The following is a 19,004-nucleotide window of genomic DNA, read 5'->3' on the forward strand; positions in this document are numbered from 1 at the left end:
GCTTTTTCGTGAGAAAGATAGTCAAGCTGGAACTTCCTGTTTATCAGGAACTATCAAGTTTTTGTACTCTGCCCTTGTCTACTCAGGCCAGGCAAGTGTGTTGGCAYGTGTGTAATGAACAATTAAATTAAGAGTTCCTGACAGAAAATACAGTTGACATAGTTTCTCAATAAGTTGACTTATTTACACTCATAAGACATTGTGTGTATGTTTATATATACTCCCATACATAAGGACTCACATTTCCCACAGTTGCTACTCTAGGTGTATATCACCAAAATAGGATTCATTATATAGTCTTCCAGTTTGTAAAACACTATCTCTACTGGAATTTCTGATAGAGATTTTGAAATACTTTATTGCTGTACTTTAAAATATAGTTGCCTCCTGAAATTAATGGATGCCAGAGGAAAATTTTTGAAATCAAATATYAAGCACAGAAACACTCTATTGTCATGGAGTCCAAAGAGTAATAACATGCATGAGTTCCAGTGTTGCCAACTTTCATGACTTATGTCCCACAGCTCATGACACTTTTAGGTTTTCCCTCAAGATCCAGCTCCTTGACTCATGCAATTGGAAGATAATCATAGCTTTCACTGAAAGTGAAGTAAAGTTTCACCTCCCAGGACTGCAGAGTTTAACAAACATGACCTAAAGCCATTCAAAAGCCAAAGGAAATCAGAAGGTGAATTAAACAGTATTACATGTTTTATGGACATGCGCATGTCCCATGATTTTTGAATCTTTTGTTTGCATATACAGAGACTTAAATATTTTTTGAAGAACACTTTGTTTTGGCACAAATTAAAACTGTATTATTTTACAAAGTGTATTATTAAATAATTTACAAAATAATGTTATGCCTTTAGGCCCCAACAACTTGCCTTCTGAACTGTGGCCTTAGGTTGCAGGCCAGCATTACATATTAAAAGGGCYAACCCATTCAAAGGTGTTTTTTTATCTCTCCTTCTCAGATCTTGCATCACAGATCCYCCCCTGTGTCCCTGGCAATTTGGTCCCCATCTGTTCTAAAGCAACTGCTCATAGAGCAGAAGTAAGACCAGCACAGGGCTTCTGCAACCAAGGAAAATGTGTTTGGCACTATATCCAGACTTAAAAGTATAAGGGAGTAATTTAGGAAAATGAGGATTGATACCGTTTTATATAAGCCCTGAAAAATAGCAATGGGATGAGCTTTCAAGCTAAGAGAAGGACATTCACCTGGAAGGTTGCTGACAGTTCTTTGGATGCTATGTAGAGCAGAGCCATCATTTTCATTAGCACTGCCAATCACCACCAGGGTAGTGTCCAGACCAGAATAATACAGGAGAACCGGAAAAATGGTGAATTTCTAACATTACAATTTCTGCAGTACTAGAGAAGAAATATGAAGGAAATAGGCATCTTTCTTATTATGATTTGCAACAAGAAAATATGTTGCTGACATATTATGGGCAAATTCTTTGTCAATTTGTTTAGAGGTTATTTTTACATTCCTGGTATTGAAACAATCAATACCTTTTAGACTCCTCAGCCTCAAGGGCAGGAGTCTGTGTCTGCATAACACCAGCCTTGAACAGAAAACTTTGGTTCTTACATGACAATAAGCTGATAATAATCTTAAGAAAAAATATATTCAGCATGTCTCCGGTGCACGGCAGGGAACTGGCCTCACAAGCACAGACAGATCTTTCTGTCTATCATTTCTAGGAGGAAGTGAACACTGGTTACACGTTGGCATACTCACAGCTAACTGATTTCCAAACTGGCTTCTGCCCAGGAAGCTGGATACCATTAGAAGGAACTGGTGACACTGGAACTGTCTCAAATGTGGGCTGATGGGCAAGGAAAAATGATCAGACTGCAGTGAAAGTAAAAGTCTATGGACAGAAACTGCCACAGTTCAAGCAACAGTGAATCATTCTCAGCTTACATTGTTTTGCGACGTTTAAACAACCTGTAGTGATTTGCCAGAGTCCGTTTTTCATAGCCCAGTCTGGGAATTAATCTTTCTCAGGCTGCACAGATATGGATCACGTTGAGGTCAGTGTTATTACAGCTCTCTGTAGCTAATGAGCCCTGCCCTATATAATGACTGAAATTAGCTAAGTAAATTGCTGTACGTAATTGTACTAAGTGAAAGGTTCTTGTCAAATTGTAATCCATCCCASTTTTAATCACTTTGGCCACAATTCTGCTTGAGCTATCTCTGACACCCGTTGAGCATCCAAGCACGTGCCAGACTGGACTGTTCTCCATCGTTCAGGACTTGGTCACCAACAAATTGCTAATGAATTGGTGTCCTCCAATGGGTTATGTACTCGCACTCTGTCAGAGGACTGCAAGAACATATTGGTGAAAAAAAAAAACCCCACCTTTTCTGTATTCAGTTTCTTTTGTTCCTGCTCCAGAAATCATTCTGCACTGTTTAAAAATGAGGCTAGAACATGCGGCACAGCAGAGAGGGGGCTCTGGAGCCCACGGGGTGACTTTCAAGARGTGTCTCCGTTTCTTGGCTGCTGTGCTTTGTGCTCAGCAGTTCCGGGATAAAGACAAATCAGTCTGTGTGTGTGGAGGGAGGGTAGGAGCTCATGGGCATTATTTTCTTGCCTGAAAAAATGGCAGGATATAAAGAAGCTCTGAGGGGCAAAAATGGCTAAGCTGCCYCAAACTAGCCTTATATTTTTCAGTCTGCTCTTCTTTGCATCCCACTGGGTGCCTTTGGAGCCCCTCTGTTTCTCAAGCCCTGCTGTTTCACACCTGACCTTGCTATCAGATGCTGCCACCTCCTAAAGAGCAGCCTTCATTTTTCTACCAAATGTGCAGCGAGAGCCCYGATGAACCCAGCCAAGCTGCTCTTTAAATTGCTCTTTAAACTGCTAAATCGGCTGCTTATCAACAAGCAGGGATGCCTCAGGGCACAACATTTTGTCTTCCCCATTTGTAGTCAGTGCACAGGAGCAGCTTCCAGGCTGACAAAAAAGTCAGATATTTAAGAGGGGCAGTCCTTCCAATTGGAAGCCCAAATTAAAGTGGCAGTCGTTTTATTCAATCTTATCCTTCAAGCTATTTGGGTAACAAAGTCAAATCTAACATGAATAAAATCTCTCCTGAGAGAGTCTATTCAACAGCCTACAAACTTGATAGCAAACAGGATTTGAGTCACATGGACTTCCTTTGCGGCAGAATGTAAGGACTGTTTTTTGTTTTTTTTTTAAGGAGAACTTTTACGATAAAACCCCATAACATTTACACAAATGGTTTTACAACATCAGACAAAGCAATGTGAACGTCAGGTAGGAGTAAAGAAGTGGAAAGGACAGTTAAACTTGCCTCTGCATTTCAGGCAGATCAAACATAAAAGTWATTATTCCACAGTTTAAGATCCAGATGGAGAAACTAATGACAGACATCAGCAACTGCAACTGGCTCATCTACTTTCACTGCCCAAAGTACATGACCTTGAAAATAGTATTCAAAATAGGCTTACAGTGAATCTAAAGTATATTAAAAAAAAAAAAAACTTTCAGTCTCAATACACAGGTGAAATCAATAGCAAAAAAGCAGTAGTAAGCAGTTTTAGCTAAGCGCTCTGCGGCTGGGAAAGGTGAACTAAGAGCAAAGCTCTAGCTCTCACCCAGCAGTGTGGAGGAGCCTGGAGGCTGCTCTAGCTTGTTGCAGATGAATATGATGAACTGTGCACTTACTGAACAAGGAATGACTGGAAAACACTAGATTTTTGCCTTCTTTCACCATGGGGAGAGTAACAAAGAAGCCAAGTCTTCCAATTATTTGGTGGAAGCGTCTTCCAAGCAGAAGATGCTTCCACCAAATATGCTTTTCAATGCATTCTTTTCAGAGATCTGTATTGCTTCTTTAGTGAAAAACAAAGATTTTAGAAAAATGAGATGCTTCTATCTTGATGAATGTGAAAGGCCAAAAGTCAAATTCTGCCCTTCCCCAAATGGGGACAGTTTTATTGAATTGGCTAGGTCTCCAGTGAAGACAAGACTTCACATATCCTGAGTTCTGTCTGCAAGTGATTCATTAGGCACTTCTCATTATCTGATGCTAAAAATGACTCCAGTGTTTACTAGCACAATGTACACAGGAATTTCCAATGGGAAGAGGAAGCCAGAACAGCAAGAAAAAAAAAAGAAAGAGATGAGATGGAAAGTCAGATCTTTACTAGCTCCTTTGTTGTATAAAATGTAAAAACAAATCAGTAGAGCAGTAGAACGAAAAATTCTATTGTCATTCCTACAACTAAGGGAAATACAGGCAAAAGAGGGTAGCTTTACGGATCTGTTCAGGATACAAATTGCCAGTGCTTTGGATATAGTCATATTTTCAGGCTCTCTCATCACAAATGCTTTATCGTGCAAACAGCTCTGGGCTAGTTAGTTGTTGTTCTTTAATTAGGACATGATTTTGTCATGCATTGCCCAAGAATTATGCTTGCAAAAACTCCAGAGTTTTAGCTGGTAACAACACGCAGAGCTGTTAATGAGCGCGGTGCTTCATTGCCTCTCCCAGTAAAAATAATAGCAACAATAAAAAAATCCCCCCCTATTTGTATTCTGCTGTTGATTTTTCTAGGCTTTGAGCACTAGCAGAGCCGATAACCTCCATGGGAAACGGCGGGGGACCAGCACTTGGGGAAATCAGAACGCTGTGATTAATAAACCGAGCTTAGCTTGGTGCCCTGCAGGCTGCAGTGCTGCCTTGGGCTCAGGGCAGCAGGAACTGGGGGGSCATCTTCACCCTGGGCTGCCCCTGCTCCAGGTCCTGGTGCCTGCCTGTGGCAGTGCCCTAGGGCAGCAAGGAAGGAAAGGAAAAAAATTGGAAAAGATAAGAGAAAGCAGACAGAAGAAACTAGGGAAAAATATCTTTTTTTTCTCTCTCTCTCTCCTTTTTCTTTTTCTTTTTTTTTTCCCCTCTAGATGACAACTACTTATGCAGCTTCAGAGGTCACCACTGTATTCCTATAAATCTCATCTCAGGCGACCCTAGTGAGCTAATCACCTTTTCCCTCATCATTAACCATAGAAGGGAGTAATCCATCCTGTGACCCACCCCAGGCTGCTGAAATGCTTAAAYGGATGGGAAGAAGATACAGAGGATTATAGAAACAGTTATGCAAAGTAATTAGGGCTATTTTGCTATTTACAGCACGTTAACKTCTCAAAAAGCAGGATGGAAGAACAAAAATCTCCTGCATACTGTTTCAAGATGTCTTTTTCACCACCTTTTTTCTCCAGCAGCTGTGCTGAAAAGTTTTCCCCTCCCTGTCCCCCGTTGCTCTCAGCTTTTGGCTGAGTTGTTTTTAATCTATATAACTTTCCCAAAATGATTCATCCTGAAGACTCCSCAACAGCTGTAGTGCTCCCACCAAGAAAACAGTACAGAGACGGGRGCAGCTTAGTCTAATTTTGCCTTACAAAGAACTGCTTGGGAAATGCACATTTCAGCTTCAAATGCTGAGATGCAGCTCTGCTGCAGCAGTGATGCAGCAGTTGTTGCAGTGGCAGAGGAAGGAGGTAGTGGTTGAGATGGACCTTCTAAATCCCACAATGAGTAGCAGASAGAGCGGCCCAAAGGGCACAGGGAGCCTAGCAGCCCTTTAGAAGTAAAATCTCCTTCTTAGCCCATCTGAGGGAAGCAAGCCTGTGCTCTGCAGATGTGTTTGTGTGCAGGTTTTGAGAATGGTGCCCTGTAGAACTGCATATTTTTGTGGGAAGCAGGAGAGAGAGGTCTTAAAGAATCACTTTCTAATCTGATCTTTCAGACTTTCACAGTACAGAACAACTAAGCGAGCTGGATTTCAGAGCAGGTAAAAGGCTGATTTGAAGGACAACAGCTCTGGAGCTTCAGTTGCTTTGTCAAGCAAGAAACAGAAGAGAAAAATAAGCAGGTCAAGAAAAATCAATAACGTGTGCATTTAAGAGAATGCACACAACATCCATTTGGCAGGCTCTAATCTATTTAGAAAACTTAAATTCTATTGCAAATTATAAATGTATTGACGTTTGCAAGTATGTGATACAGAACAAATGTGATGATCTTACAAAAAGTGCCATAAACTTTCAGTGTTCATGCAAACATGCCTTAGGAGTTTTCATGCAAGAAAGTCTGTCCATAGGAAACTGCTGTGCACTTCTGGGTGTATCTGTGTGTTAYGAGCTTGAAGTTCAAAACAATCTAGATGCTTACGTTGAAGATCAATAAATTAAGCCCAAACCAATATATTTTTGGAATTTTAAGATGATAATACATCTCTGCTTTTGTTTTCCACCTTAGCTGAAATGCCAGGCTTTGGGATGAAGGAAAGGCAAATAGAAAGGGATAAAACAAATTTATAGAAAGAAAAATTTTCTTGGGGGGTTGCAGTGATACTATTCTTTTCAAAGATGAGCTTGTGAGCTTTTCTGTGTCTCCTACATAGAATAACTTGAATCACACATTTAAAATCATGTGTGCTGCTTTGAGCATTGGAATAAATTCATGTAGTTGACTGCGTTCCCCCAAACAAATTGTGTAAGGATAAGATTGGTGTGTTTAGAGTTCTCCTTTGGGAAAAGTGGATGAAGCCACTAGAGGCAATGCTCATTCTAAAGCCATGAAACAAATGAACAGTTAATGGATTTTTGTTTGCTGTACAAGTGAAACGTAGCTGCCAGTGTACTAGTTGCAATCATGCCGGCAGGTGTTTAATTGCTTATGTATATCTGAACCCCAGTTGCTTCATTAGATAAGTTTTACTTCACTGCTGAGACTGCTGAGTAAATAGCAAGTGTTCCCAGAAGCCAGCAAAAATCTGAATAACTGCCAAGAGTAACTCACCAATTTCCAAAAAATAAGGGAGTAAATGTTAGTCTTGATAGGAGATTGCAGGAGGAAGGCTGGCAATAGATACAACATTACGTTACAGGTTAGTTGCAAAACTGCACCATCTACATCAGTCTGTTTCTTCATTTCCTCTCAAAATGCAGCAAACACATCATTAAACATCTAAACTTAGTGCCAGAAACTGCTATAACTGTCTGCACGTCGACAGCAAAAAAGGCTGTTCCTTACCGCGGAGTCGCTGACGCCGAAGATGTCGCGCACATCGCGGACGCTGTGCTTGTTCTTCTTCCTCAGCGTCTGCGTGTAGGTGTTGTACCTCTTCTGCACTGCGGCGGCTTGCGTCCGCGTCAGGGTGGACAGCAGGGCTTGGCCGTCCTCCTCTTGGGCTCCCGAGATCAACGTGGACAGACCTGCGTCTTGCAGCCACTCAGCCTCCAGCTCCCCTTCTGCGGACACGGGGGAAGAGCGCGCGTTAGCGGTGCGAGGCAGGGAGGYGGTTTGGTGCACCAGCCTTCACCTCCACAGCTTCCCACTTCCAGTCTGTTACAGGCCACAGGGGTAAGTTAATTCAGTTTTGTCGAGACTGTCACCTTCCAGTTTGATGGTCTCTGCACGGGAGAGGCTGAGGAGAAGTATTTTAACCTGTGCATTAACACACCTGAGTGAGAAAGGCTGTATAGGTTCTATCCTGACACAGCAAGAATGCTGAACACTAGCCCCTTATTCAAGAACATAAAGGAAATCCCTTTGGTTATCATAGTATGCAGGTTGAAGCCTTTTGGCAGGTGGTAGTTTAGCAGGTGCTTGAGTTAAATTAGGAAAAAATATTGCAGTACTGTATACAATAAAATTGGGATGAGATTATTAAGGACGAGAGGATTTAAAATACTTAAAAAAAMCCCAAACCCAAAACTGGGGATTCAGCTAGAAACCAGGTACTTTATAAAGATTTCATTTTGAGGGAAACTTGACACCCATCCAGTCTAACAGCCAGTTTTGGCCAAGGTGATTAAGACCCCGAGCTACTCACTAAAGAGTAAGGGTTAGGCAGGGGTAGGTATTTTTAGGTAGGGGTGAAAGCTGAATAAATAGCTGTCCTTGCTTGCGAGGTATCATGCTGATATCTAATAGATGAAACAATATACATCCCAGGGTCACTTGATATTCAGATTAGTAGTGACCTACTTGAATCCTATCTGATACTTGACTCTCCGTTGGATCATCACTGCAGTTAGTTCTACAGTAATGCAGTTCTGCACCACATGAAAAAGCATTTCCTTTTTCAGGCCCATATTAAATAACATGAATATCACATGTCACTGTAGGATAGGGAGAGGTTCCCAATCTTTGTCTGAATCATTCACTAATCTTAATTTTYGCTGTTACTGCCTTTTTATTTATTTTCTAAAGCAAATGACCAAGAATTTTAAAAATCTGTCTTCACATGAGAATTTTGTGGGCCTTTATTTTAACTGTACCTTTGAGTGACAATAATGTGCTTTTGTGACAACGCAATGAGAACAATAACTGTGTTCCAACTTTGACTGAGGAGCAGGTATTATAAACAAACATGTTAAAAAGATAATGGATTAATTTGCAGAATGATCCTTAAAACAACTCCTTACAATGCTCTTAATAACAGCCTTGCATTCCCTCTCTTTCTTTATTGCCTCTCTGTGAGGTAACCAGAATGCAGACAAATTGATAGATACCATTTTACTGTGTGTTGGCAGTTACATAGACAAAAAAAATAAATAAAATTATAGGACTGGTCAGAAGAGGCAAGTGACATTTACACAAATGCCCCCTCCATTCCTCCTATTAACTGGCTTGTCTCTTGGCAAAGCTCTGTAAGAACATCTCCTTCCAAGAACCCTGCTCTAAGACAGTGGTGCATCCAGCTCTATATCCTGTAAAACAGCTTGCTCCCACTCCATTTCCTTCTACATATAGGCTGACAGACTGTTGCTTTTCCTCCTTTCTAGGTTTTGAGCTAGCAGAGGTCCTTCTGCTGTCCTTGCTCTTTGTTCCAACAAGCTGTTTCATCTCTGTGTGCTGCTGTTCCAGCAACAACCATTCATGTACCTGCTTCTTAGTTAAACTCATTTTGGCTCTTGTCCTGAAATATTCTTTCCAAGAATTTAGTTTTAAATCAGACTGGACTTTCATGCTGCTATGAAAAAAAAAGTAAAACTCACAAAATTCTGCCTGCTTACCAGTCACCTCTGTGACTTGCTTTCTCTGGCATTTTCCTTTTTCCTGTTCCAACCACSCTCAAACAATAAGCTAAGAAATGACGACAACCAAAAGAGTAAAACTATTGCAGAAAAAGAATTTCTGTATAAAACGCCTCAGAATTATATAATGCATAGGTTTAAGTGAGGGCTAATAAAAGCATGTTTCATTAAATATTATTTTTATAGCAGTAGCTATATAACTGGACCTAGACCCTAAGCTCAAATCTGCCAAGCAAACAGATTCCCACTAAGTGGTAATTCTTTTTTTTTTTTGTTTTTTTTTTTCCTCTTTAAGAGTGTTAGAAAGATGTGCCTTTCAGATAATAACCCCAGACAACTCATACTGCCTCTTGAAACACTGAGTGTTAAAGGCAGCTCTCTATATGTCACTGTCACCTTTAAACACCGATTTACGTCCTCTTCCCCTACTTTGTCATCCCTCATGTCACCCAGTATGATCTTTAATTCTTTCTTATTGACATCATCAGTGTAAGTATCCTGAGGGCTTCCTCTTACACACATGACCTTGCAAAAAGCAGTATTGTGGTTTTGACAAAATCACTGGTGTCTAGTTGTTATCACCCCCTCGTTTCCTTAAACATTCTGCATCTCTTCCTCTCAAAGACATCTCAAAAGGATGATGAATATATATATATATTTATTTTACCCCGAGGATTTCCACATTGATTTTCGGTGTTTTGGCAAGGACTATTAGCCTATTAGTATCTTGACAGAACTCATTGTTATTTCCAAGATTTATAATCCCAGACTGTATAGATTCCTAAAGTTAATAACTAGAACAAGCACTCCCAGGTTGCATGTGTTTATATGTGTATATATGTATTCAAAAACAATGATACAGTGGTAAATGAAGTGTGGAAATATTTTGTATTTTACCTTGCAGTCTCATTTTTAATTCAAGTCAGAAAGGAAAAAAATCAATGTTATGTATTGAGGTGCAATCAGATGAAGAATAACCTGGGACTACAGCGTGGTTTGCACAGTTGTGAAGATTTAGCTCAAAAGGGATGAGTGTGGCTGAGAGGCCTCTGCAGATATGAAAATTTGCCCCAGTACTGCCTTGATCTGGTAACTTTCCTGGCTCATAGATCTGTGGCATCCCACTGGCCATGGCGACAAGCCAGGGACATCCCAGTTCATGCAGAGAATTAAAGGTCACCTCCATTCGCTCACAACAGAGTCCCTATCTAGAACTAGTGAGCAGTATTCCCCATGAAGCCGGAATATGTTTGGAGCCAGGTATGGGACACTTATCGTGACTGATTACCTATTTAGTTGCTAAATATAGTAACCTTTCTCCTTTTTCACCCTGTTTTCTTGGTAGCAGAATTAAAGACATCTCATTGCACTCAGAGGTAAGTGCATCATTGCTCATGTTAATAATTGCACGGAAAGAATATACCACTTTTTCAAAATCTATCCCTGGATCAGTTGTTCCTAGACTAGTGGTCATGACCTAGACTAGGACTGCAGCAGTTATTGGTGGGTCATGACCCCAAGAGAAATTCTGTTTCATTGCATAGTGAGACTTGGTATTTTGCATTGCACAATATAATAAGTCGTTAAGTGGGATCACAACTGGAAAAAGTCTTGAAGACTGCTGTCCTAGATGTTATCAAATCATCCAACACAAAGCTGCAGAGCAACAAACCAGTGCTGATTATTACAAGTTTTTTTCCAAATACATYATAATAAAAAGAAAAGAGGAAAATATTAAAGTAGCATAGTGAAATAGTAGTATGTTCATAATAACTTGTGCATTCAATAAATGGTTTTGAAGAATGAGGAAGCTGTATGATGTAGACATCCATAAATTCAGATTCTGTCTCTCCTTGAACTACACCTAAGTTGGGCAATCTCAGATAAACAAGCAGTTATCAAATTTGTGATAGGACTGAAAGATCTATCTAAAAAYGGCTTCAAGACTTTCATGACTTGTGCTTTATATCCTAGAAAAGCAATGAAGTGGAAAATTCCAGTAAAGTATTTGAACTTTTTGGTCCCTTACATTTATCTCAGTCRGCTTGGTTTATTTAATGCTGAGGACGAAGTTTTCCTTTAGTTCCTCTCTTTTCTGAATTACACATTATCTGTCCTCCTGAAGCACAAATAAAAGCAGTGCAGAAAATCCTACTTCAGAAATCATGTTGTTAATCCCAGAGCATAAAGTCACCTAAATTCTTGTATTTTTTTTTCCAGTAACCCCCGATAACATCAACTGTAACACTTAGAAGTGGAGTGACAAAGACCATAGGCCCAGCCTTGCACTTCTGTGATTTAAAAGAGTATTATATCAATATGGACTTAAGCATACTCCCCAAATGATATTAAGTGAGGTTTAAAAAACACTGCACCTCTGGCTCAATATTTGAATCATATTCATGCTTGGTGATGGGAGAAAGACGATCAGGGCATCACTAAAGAGACAAGGAAAAACCAAAACGTGTCTAAAAAAGCCATATTCATGTGCTTACCATCAGCAGGCTTGAACTCCAAGAGTGTTGATTCTTCAGGCCTATCTTCACTGCTCTCCTTAATGCTCTCCACTTCACACCAGAAGTCCTCCATGGAGGTACTGTCCATGGACACCTGTGAGTTGGAACGACTGAACGAAGGAGGAGGTGTAGGCTCGTTGGAAAGCATCCTGTTAATCCTTCGACAGCGAGACAGAGATTTTCTGAAATAGTGGAAAATAAAAATATGTTATTTTTTCCCGTGTGCCAGCTCGTATCATGCATGCAAACCATGCAAATGGGGCTTCAAGTAAAACTGTACCAGAGAGACAGGAAGAAGATGCTGGAAGGAGAGTACGTAATTTTGTTGCTCATAATTATCTCTGCTCATAGCAGTTATGGTTGTACATTGATTTTGCATTTAATAATTTATCTCTTTATGGATCTTTAATGGTCTATACTCTAGCAGGAAACTCAGGAGATGCAATTTCTATTGCTAGCGTTGCTAGTGGTAGAATGAGGCATTGAGAAGATATTGCATTTTCTTTGTGTCTCCATTTCTCTTTCTGTCTCTTCTCATGTTTTCCTTACTGGCTGTAATGTTTCAGCAAAAATGTCTATGAGAAAATAATTCAGCTTTGAGAACACTGAAATATTTTACAAATTCATCTTAACTTCACTGATTGTGTGTATTATAAAGAAAGAAAGAAAAACCTGGAATACTTTAATTCAGCAGAACCTTATATTCTTTTTTTTTTCTTAAGTTACACTAAAGCTTAACAAAAAATTTTCTTTGAAATAAAATACAGTACTTTAGGCCAAACACAATATTAAAAATATATATAAGATTTACTAAAAATCAAAATTAAAGTATGATTCAGCACAATGATATCTCCCCTTAATACTTTTAAAATATTTTTAGCAAAACAAGGAGTSAGGTCATCATTCTTTTTCCTTGACTATTCCCACTGAAAATTYTTCCAACTGGAGACATTTATACAAAATTTTGTGAAATACCCACCACAAAGGTCTTGTCTAGCTTTGTTCTTCCACGTTATTATGTGACAGTAATGCCATAAACAACTTTTGTAAGTGTAATTACAGTAAACAGTAATAACCACAACAATATTTGTACAAAAAAGTCAGGAGGTAACGTAATTATGGCAGTGAGCTAGACTACAAGAAGCAATGGAAAATTCTGTCATACGGTCTTCTGGCCTTAACTTATCTGAATTAATTCAAATGCAGTTTCCCTTTCTCTTCCTTTTCTTTATGGCATCATCCTGCCAACAGCCCTTTGTTTAAAACCACAGACATCACTTTTACTCCATCCAAAAAAAAAAAAAAAAAACACTTCCTTTCAGCATTTCCCTTCTTGTCAAAGCTTTCAGAATGAATGTATAAACAATATACTATTTAATAAAGCAGAATGGATGTACTTTTTCTCTTTTGCACTGCTGAAGCTGCCTTTGCACTTCTTACCCCAGGGCTGGCTGCTTCCCTGCAATTATTGGAGAGGTTTTTTTTCCCCATCATTTGGGTGGTCTAAGGCAATTAGCTCGCAATTAGCGTGGAGCTCAAGGTTAGGGAGCTGGGGTGGAAACAATGGAGCACAACAAATTCCAGCTGTGGACATTATCAGTGCTTTAAAGAAAGCAAGGCTGAGCTCCTCTGCCCTTTGCCTCTTCAAACCCAGGGGCATGTAATATAGACAATGCACTTGCTCATTTGTTAGTAGTCAGATGCTGAGAATCACGACTTTCAGATGGATGAAAATGTTTCAGCAGAAAGAAATGGACCACTACACTATGGAGACAAATAAACAAAGAGAAAATGAGAAATGCTATTTTAAATGTTTCTATCTTCTTTTTTTTTTTTTATTTTTTTTCTCAAAAATGACGAGAGTTTGCTTTCAAACAAAGCACTAAAACTGTTATTCTTTTAATTAGGACAAACCACAGTGAACAAATGCAAGACACAAATGTGTTTAAAGCTATTTGAGTGCTTTCCATGTATCTTTCTCAGTGCTGAGATGAGACTCTTGCAGTTGCCCTCTACTCATAAGCTCTGAGATGGCTGAGATACCTGAAAATATCTCAGTTGGTTGAATAATGCATCTGGAAATCATCATGGCCTCTATTTCTTTCTAGATTCACCCTTCTCTGCACTGCATCAGCCTCAGCAAGGAAATGCATGTCTCCCAACCTTTAAATATCATAAGATAATATTGTACTGAGGGGCCCTTGGCTGAAGTTTTAGCTACTGAAACAGGACACCTCAGAGCCAGCCAGCAAAGCTCCCATGCCTGGTAGTAAATGGGGAAACAGCTCTTGCCAGGCAGTCACTCACAGCTATGAAAAACTGTGCTCTTTTGTTTAAAAGGTGATAGTGAACATAAATAAGGAAAACGGCAAAACTTCCTGGCAATCCAGCAGCATTTGGGGCCCCTTTCCACCAGGATCTGTACAAGCCTGAGGGAAACATGTAAGTTCTGGTGCAGGGAGTGAGATGGGAGCTCTCTCTTTCCAACCCACCACCCATCTCTTCCCTGGCTTTAGCCTCTTTAGCCTGGGGCTCTGCCCGACACCCCCATGCCCACACTGAACTGCCCACCCGCCCCGTAATTAGATTGCTACTTATTATAAACCTGGGCTAAAAATAAGCTCTTGCATCCCATATACAACACAACTCATGATTCCCATTGCAGCAGTCACAAGAACAAATGTTCTTGCCATTCTGGAGGAGAAGAGGGATTTTTCCCTGATAGCATAGCTGGCTCTGACCATTTAGTCATGGTCAGGGAATTTAAACATTTCCTGCCCTCCCAGTGCAAATCTCGACCATGACCCTTGTGCTCTCCAAGCACCGCCGGACTGATCCTTGGGCTTTGAATCCATCAGCACTTCAGCTTACTCAGACTGTGGCTTTTGATTTCACCATATTAGGAAGAAAGAGGCTTGGTGGGTCGTCCGTTTTCGCCCACAGTGAGTATGTTATTTTGTCATATTACCATACCCAAAAGCTAAATGCAAAACAGATCATGTAGCACAGCAACAACTGCTGTGACAACGGACTTTACCCAATACATCTAAGGTTACTGGGTAATTAACATGAATTTACAACAATATTAAAAAGTACGGAACATATTTGGAAAATCAGCCGAACAAAGTCTCCGGAGAACTGCATATCTGCGATTTGTTATCTCAGTCAAGATTAAAGCAAGCTGTGTAAAATTCCTCTWGCGAGAAATGCTAGGCAGGGATACTTTATCCTTATTGGTAAACAACCAGAGCTTGCTTCCAGGCGGTCTGGTACAAACTGTTTCCGATTATTCCAAGTCTTGCTCTTAAAAATTCACATTTCCAAACATCTCCAGCTGCTGTTTTGACCCATATACCTGCAGCATTTTGTCCTGGAGGAAGTGGTCTTGCTTTTATATGATAATGTCAGTTGTCTCCATTTCCTCCAGCCAAAGTTGCTCAAAACAGTCTCAGGAAAGAAAAAAATCACCCTGAGGAAGTAGAGAATATTCTTCACTACTTTTAATTCATTTTTGAAGGACACTGAATGAGCACTGACTCAGCAAGCTGCCTACATTTCTCAGTAACAGCTCAGAAATAGCTCTGTAAGCCTTGGCTGCCCGTCACCTGGGGACTCTCCTAGCAGAAAGTCCATGTTTCCAATGCCTTTTTCACCCTCAAGTCTTTCTGATGTGGTTTGTTTGCCCTTTTCCTCTCYTTTCATCCAAAGAGAAGCTTACACGAACCAAATGTTCATACTAAGCTGGTTTTGTTGTTCTTCAAGAAAATAGGGAAAAGAAGTTTTGTTAGATAAGTAGCAGTCATGAAGCTCATGCTCTGGTTCTTTCATTCTGTCTGCACTGGCACTGGTGAGCTAGTCTGAAAGATTTGATAAAATTAAAGAGAGGAAGGCTCTCATATCCTGGCTTCCTAGATGGAAAATGCTGGGAGAAATATGGACCTTGAAACACCAAACAAAAATGACTGTGACTCCTCTGAAGGAACCAAAATTGTTTTCAGAGTGGAATTTAAAAAAAAAAATGAAAAACACATAAACACACATAAAACCACACCCTTGAAAAAGAAAAGAAAGAGAAATAAACAAAATGTATACTACAGTGGGCAGTTTTATCAGAGCACCCCATTATAACTGGACATTTATCACAGAAGAAAGAATTAAAGTGCCAGTAAAGAGAAATGTTTACATATCATACAGAAAACTTTCCATGGAAAGTGTATTGCAAAGAAGCAGGATATTTCCAAGGGACACAAAGATGCTGATGGACTGTGACTCTAGTTTTGCTGGTCTGTGGTGTATAACAGCAATGCAAGGCAAATTGAATCTACTGTGTTTAATGTTCTGTACACAGGATGGYAGTGTGCTCGTCAGGAGCTCATAGCACTTCCCATAGACTTGGGGATAGCCATGTCACTCCAATAAGAATTTTGTCCTATCCCTGGAGCGAAGAKTAGTCAATCCACACAATGAGCTGGATTGGTGACACCTAATGATTGCTCACATGCTGACTAATGATAAAGACATGCTGGTGTTTTCAGCTTAATTAAGTAATGGGTGGTAACCAATCTATAAAAGAGATAGGGAGTAATGCAGTTACCTTGTAGGTAGAAACAACATTTAATCCTTGTTTATACAAAAATAGGACACCTCATTTTTGTGGAACATTATGTTTCATTTCATTCAACAGGTCCTGAACCTGCTTCACCACAGTCAGTCTCTTTTATAGAAATGAGGAAGATGAAGGAGGTAAACTGTCATGGTCGCTTTAGGACTAAGATTTGCCTTTCCATATGATAAGCATTATATCGGAAAATCTCCTTTATTCAAGGAAATCAGTAACACGAAAGTAACACGGGAGTAGCTGAGCTGTATTCTCTCCCCAGATGTTCCTGTTCTTCAAGGGAAAAGACARTAACAACCAACACCTAACAAAAAATAATTGCCCTCGCTCTCCTCAACCTTCCTCAAATGTAAAATAAAGGGGGTTTTAACTTGCACTGAAGGGGAAAACAAATTTCTCTCTGTTAATTATGAAATTAGTATTTTTGTTTTTCTGTAGAAGAACCAATCATGGAGCACCTTTTCTCTTTCTCTCTTAAAAAAAAAAGAAAGCAAAGAAAGATTCCAGCAATTGGTAATACCTTTGTGCACAGGTCATGGCTTGTTTTGGACAGCACTCTTCCCCAAATCTCTTGTCTCCTAGTTCCTTCCTGGACACTCATTTCCAGCACTGTGTTTGTTCTCTGCTTGCTTCCTCCTCTCCGTGCTTGGTTGCTTCTGCTCACAAAGGGGCAAATACCTTAGACAATATGCCCCCAGCTCCATCTGCATAGCTCTGTTTCTCATTACCTTGCAGCTGCTAAGCAAGCTGTAGGCAGGGCATCCTTACGTTTCACCTTTCTTGTGCTAACATCTAGTACAGCAAATATTTAACCTGACATGCTCATTGGCCTTGTGGAGGTTTAACCCAACCTCCTTCATAAAGAATACTCAAGTAAGAAGCAAAATTTCATTTCATTAATAATGTTCTTTTCCTGTTGCTTAGCTAAACTCYAAAATCATGTCAGTTTTACTGCTCTTTGTTCAAAATCGTGTTTTGAAAATAAGCTATGTTATCATACTGCTGTATTAGCTAGACTTGGAAAGCCACAAATTCAGTACTTCATATGTCCTGGTATTCCACAGAACATTCCACAAAATATAATTCTGTTATTTATTAATTCTGCATTTTCAGATCTTGCTCCACAAACACCTTTGGGACGAAAAGGATATTCTTAATGTCTTTTAATGAGTCTTACATATAAGACTTAAAGACAAGAGCTTTAGAAGACTTTTTCTCCTAAGACAAATTATATATTCACAAATTATCTGCAATCCATCGAAGTACGAACAAGAGTTATTGAGATTAGATAGTTAAGTTTGCATGCTGGTGTTATCAGTCACCATTTACAAATGCAATTTCACCTTGGGCTCTTTAGCTCTCTCCAACACAACTTTTTTCATAATTGTCACGGAAGTCCTGCCATTACAACAAGGGCCACATTGTGAGGGCTCTGTGGCTGAGTGGTGGATGCTGTAGAAGAATCTCCTTCTGTTTCTGGCTTCCAGTGTGAGGGCTCTCACAATCAGACCCTTTGAGCGGGGTGAGTGCAAGGAATATGCTCTCTAGGTATTGCCTGCTGGCAACAGTGACCTTAGGGGACATGACCCAGACCTCTTTTCCACACTGGCAATCACATCACTTCAGGACTAGTCTAATGCACCATCAACAATGCACTGCCTGGCTTGAAGGCATCTATCAAAATGTGAAAGAGACTCTATTTCTTCTTCAGCCTTAAAACAAGGCTAATCCTAAAGGGCAGCAGGGATTCCCAAATGATTAGCAATAACAARAGTACATTCTGTTGACCCTTTTTTTTTCCAAGTGAATTGGAAAAGGATTCTTTTCATATACATTAAGAAGCAGCAGCGTGTACTGGTTTTGAATGCTGAAGACTTAAAGCCATGAGCAAATGGCGACAGAATATATTAGACATATTCCTCAATGGCCATGGGCAAGATATGAAGATATCACGGCCTTCAGCAGGCAATAACCAATTTAAACATCTTGAACAATTCCAAAATTTTTAGTGAATTTTCTTTTCCGTTCATGCTTTCTTCAGACCTATTAATTTTCTGTGAAACAGAATTTTCTGAAATAAATCAGCATATTTAGGGCAGACCAAGATTTTCCAAGATGAAGCATAGACCAYGTACTGCAGGCTTAGGAAATGCCATGCTTCCAAGACACGTTTGATCTATTGTGTGTGTGCAGTACAAATGATTTGTGTCTAGCACTCCATACTCCCATGAGTCAAGCCATTCCCTATATGCATGCTAGAGGGCTGATCAGGGCCTCCAGAACTACGTGTGCACCATACTGCTTATCTATTCATGTGGAACCGAGATCTCCCCAAATCCCAAATGTCTGGCACTTGCCCAGACAGATGATCAGGCAGCTGAGCAACCCACAATGCAAGACAAATCCTCCCAAATTCCACTTGGGCAGAATTTGAAATCCAGATGTATGGCAGCCCTGAATATGCTATTGTAAGGTTATCTATCCTTGGCATCAGTTATTTGGTTAAGCCACKCAGTAAGCATGGGGCAGATGCATTTCATTCTGCAGCTGGGTGCAAGCAGCTCTGCAGCATCTCATCCAAAGGAACAAGCAAAAATGAGGCAGAGACATACTAATGAAAAGGAGAGGGGAAGGCATAACTGCCCATGATGCATTCTGATCTCTCACACTGTGTAAAGACTCACTCTGATAGCAGCATCCTGGGATAGCAGCATGGGACCAGCTTTACTGGAGTAACAGCTTTCACAGAAGGTTGTGGGAAAAACATACATCTCTTTTCCC

General features: G+C 40.1%; 1 protein-coding gene across 4 annotated transcripts in view; it reads right to left on the reverse strand.

Annotated features, from left to right (window-relative positions):
* ARHGAP28 (Rho GTPase activating protein 28) overlaps nt 1-19,004 on the reverse strand; it is a 67,623-nt gene that overhangs the window by 18,338 nt on the left and 30,281 nt on the right. For 3 of the 4 annotated variants that reach the window (XM_026035467.1, XM_026035468.1, XM_026035466.1), the window contains exons 2-4: nt 11,585-11,787; nt 7,081-7,298; nt 1,751-1,838 (exon numbers count right to left, since the gene is read on the reverse strand). In XM_026035467.1, the coding sequence (XP_025891252.1) occupies nt 1,751-1,838; nt 7,081-7,298; nt 11,585-11,787 (509 nt within the window). Of the gene's footprint in view, nt 1-1,750; nt 1,839-7,080; nt 7,299-11,584; nt 11,788-17,566; nt 17,610-19,004 lie in introns of those variants that run through there. The other variant, XM_026035469.1, reaches the window with a different exon arrangement.

The sequence above is a fragment of the Nothoprocta perdicaria genome, unplaced genomic scaffold (assembly GCF_003342845.1).
Source record: "Nothoprocta perdicaria isolate Ctin4 unplaced genomic scaffold, notPer1 scaffold_16, whole genome shotgun sequence".
Classification (NCBI taxonomy): domain Eukaryota; kingdom Metazoa; phylum Chordata; class Aves; order Tinamiformes; family Tinamidae; genus Nothoprocta; species Nothoprocta perdicaria.